Here is a 3,343-nt window from a genome sequence, read left to right as displayed (position 1 = left end):
ACTATGTGAAAAGATCAAACATATGTGAATCTGATATTGGAGTCAGTTCTCTGATGTGGTTGGGCTTTCCAAGATTCTTTCCGAGAGTGGAAATGTCTTAGGTATGTTAACACTAACCACATGGTTAGTGGGGCCTAATTTGGGGTTAGGGGACTCTACGGATTAGGTTAAGGTTTATAAGTGTTATCCCATAAGTTATAGCGATTTATGAGTCGATGGCTATCTATAGGTTGACTATGGCAATATAAGTGTGTGACCTGCCATATTGTTTTGTGTCCTACCGGTGTGGCCGGATGGCGAGAGGCATGTGCCTAGGCCTCGGACATGGTCCTCCACAGAAGCCTTAGCCCAAGGGCTCGGGGGTGGTCTATGGATTTAGACCCACGGCTGGGAGGTGAGCTAGCCTGCGCTCCTTCTATTTGGTACTAATCTTGCTGCTTGTGTTAGGGAGATCTTGGGAATCTTACACTTACAGTGTGACCAAACTCAAAAGCTTTTGAAGAAGTTGCTCCAGCTATCAGATAAACTGCCTCTACATATTGTTGGCACAAAAGCCACTACAGCCCTGGCTTGGATTGAAAAGTCTCTTTTTGTTGGCAGGATGAAGGTTGAGCCAACAAGATGAACATGAGTGTTGGAGACAATGACCTCCTGCAGCATGTCGCAAATCCAGCTACAGAGCCAACAGCAAACGGCCATTGGACGCTGAATGGCCAGCATTTGGATCGAAAGCCATACTGTCTAACCTCGGACCGGCCTAGGTACCTGTAAAGGGCTATCCACCCTGATTTCTCTGACACTACTTCAGGAAACCTCAGCCTACAGCCATTGAAAGGCTTCATCCCAGCATCCAGCTGGGACACCACAGCAGCAGCCCGTATTTGGAACTCTTTACCATTGCATAGGCACCCAGACGCAAAGACATTAAACAACCCTAAATCTCTCTTTCTCTCTCATGAATGCCATGTACACATACAGATGCCTGCATCTAAAACAACTAATTCACAAAGCTTCAACACGTCAGAGAAATGTTTTCCGAAAGTTTTGACCTTCAATTGTGTCAATTATGTACATAAATCTGAGTATACATATCATGTCCAAGAGCTTCATGAGACACATTACACATCTAAAACTTGGCAGGTGACCAGCTCAACTGAGCCGAATCTTTTTCTAGCAATGGTTTTCCACCTCTCTGTTTCTGTTTCAGAAGAGCTTTCACTGGCGGCTGTGGAAGAAGATGAAGACGAAGGTGGAGGAGAAGCAGAAGCCGGAGTGAAAGCAGGGGCATATTCATAGGTATCAGCCCTCAAAACAACAATATAGTCATTAATGTCCTTTGTTACAACATGCAACCTGTTCCTAAAACCTGCTAGCAAGTAAGGAGACTCTGAGTCAGAGAGGTCTAACAAAATGGGTACCTTCTTGAGGACAACCTTCCAAGAGTCGGCCTCACTGTCGTACACTTTGATCTTGCTACCATCCAAAGAGCTGGTCGGGTCCAGTGCATACAAGCTCCCATCCACAACAGCACTCAACTTGGTACCAGCTTGCTTTGCTGGCCATCCCTCTCCCATACCTTTGGGCATCTCAATCCAAGATTCAGATGCTGGATCAAAAACTTCACCCCCCACGTCCACGAAAAACGGCCACGAGTACAAACTCTGCGGTACAAACAACTTCCCTCTGTATGAAGCCATTCCTGTGGCAATGGGCTTCAACATATCAGCCAAAAATGCAGTGGGTAGAACCTGAGCTTTGGCAAATGGCATACTAGGAATGGGTGTCCACATGTCAGCAGAGGGCTCATATACTTCTGCAGATTGCAATGGGGTGAGTCCTCCTCGGCCACGATTGACGCCGCCCACTGCATAAAGCTTATTATGCAGAAGTGCAGTCTTGCAATAGGCCCTTGGAGTTCCCATAGCCGCTGCCTCTCTCCATACATTGAGACAAGGATCATAAAGCCACACTGACCTCATAGCAGAGGCCCTTGAGAAGCCACCCAAAACATAGAGGCATCCACCTACAGTGCCTGCTGCACAGCCACAGAAAGGCGATTTATCAGTAGCATCTTTGCGCCCCAACAAGCCTCTCATCAGTTCTCTGAATTTAGAGCCGGACAAACCCCACCAGCCATGTGTAGAGGAGCTCAATGGATCAATGTCCTCTTCAGGAGCCATCTCCGGCATGGACGGCAACCGCTGCCACTTCCCAGATGCAGGGTCTAGGGCATGCCATGACAAGCTCTCCTCTTCATCCCTGATCAACAAATACAACCATTCCTCGGTAACCCCAAGCTCTTTTCTGATCTCAAAAAGCTCCTTACTGATAAATGCATCACTCCAGCTTCGGCATACACAGCGCAGCGAGAAATGGCAGCCTCTTGGTACCCTAGCCAGGATTCTGAAAGAGATCTCATCAGGGATGCCGGGGATGAGCGGGGCATTCTCTTCTATATCAGCCACGGCCAGGCGTTGCCTTTTGCAGGACTTTGATGATGGTTGGGAGAACGATGGAGGTTCAGGAGAAAGCTGCCCAAATGCAGAGCTCAAGAAAGCGCCCATGCTGCCCAGAACCCAAGTCAGTAAATCAGTTCAGAAGCGCCTTATGATGCCATGAGATGGATGCCCAAGAAGCCCGGTCGCTCTGATCAGAGGAATAATGCAGATCCGAGGCTTAGAATGAAAACAAGCCCGCTTTACTGTGCGTGTTGGCCTGCTCTTTGGGCTCTTTGATTGAAGGGCGAGCGTTTGTACTCCTCGTCGATTGACGAGTCCTGGACGACCCGCCTTCTGCGTCTGGACAACCTAATTGTCACCAATTTGGGTTGACTATGCTTTCCTAGCCAAGCTAAAATCTTCTCTTCCCCTTGCTGCAATCTTGTTTTTTTGTTTTGTTTTTCGAGCAAAAAGCTAATACCATGTTTGAGATAATGTAATTGCCATCAATACTATGGATGTGGGAAAGCCATTTGAATGCATGATGAAGGGTGTTTTACAATGTTCACACACGTTACATGGATGCACAACACCGCTGAGAGCACACCACTGGCTGGGGAGTAGTGTATATAAAAACCGGTGATTCTTGCCAAACTTTTAAAAAAATGTTCACACACGTTAGAACTTGGCCTTGAAATATGTTTGGAGCATGTTCACAGAAACCCCTTGCATTAGAAACCATGGGAAATCCTATGATGGAACTTAACCTTGCATTGGAAACCATGGGAAATCCTATGATGGCTTTAAGTTTAGACATAATGAGTGTTTTCACAAAGCAAGTCCAAAATAAACTGTAAAATTGCAATTGGTTGCCAAATGGAATAGAAGGAAGGGCTTTCCCAAAT

At 46.8% G+C, this 3,343-nt stretch overlaps 1 protein-coding gene across 1 annotated transcript; it reads right to left on the bottom strand.

The window, feature by feature from the left end:
- Positions 1-1,031: 1,031 nt before the first annotated feature.
- Positions 1,032-2,892, bottom strand: LOC147615720 (F-box/kelch-repeat protein At1g22040-like). Its single transcript, XM_086778297.1, has one exon. It carries the CDS (start codon positions 2,562-2,564, stop codon positions 1,119-1,121), a length of 1,446 nt encoding a protein of 481 aa, XP_086634423.1. The 5' UTR covers positions 2,565-2,892; the 3' UTR covers positions 1,032-1,118.
- Between the last annotated feature and the right edge of the window lie 451 nt (positions 2,893-3,343).

The sequence above is a fragment of the Cibotium barometz genome, chromosome 39, assembly GCF_041138505.1.
Source record: "Cibotium barometz isolate CiBa-2024 chromosome 39, ASM4113850v1, whole genome shotgun sequence".
In the NCBI taxonomy this organism is placed as follows: Eukaryota; Viridiplantae; Streptophyta; class Polypodiopsida; order Cyatheales; family Cibotiaceae; genus Cibotium; species Cibotium barometz.
Note: the sequence above shows the minus strand (reverse complement) of the source record. Positions and strands in the feature narration are given on the sequence as shown.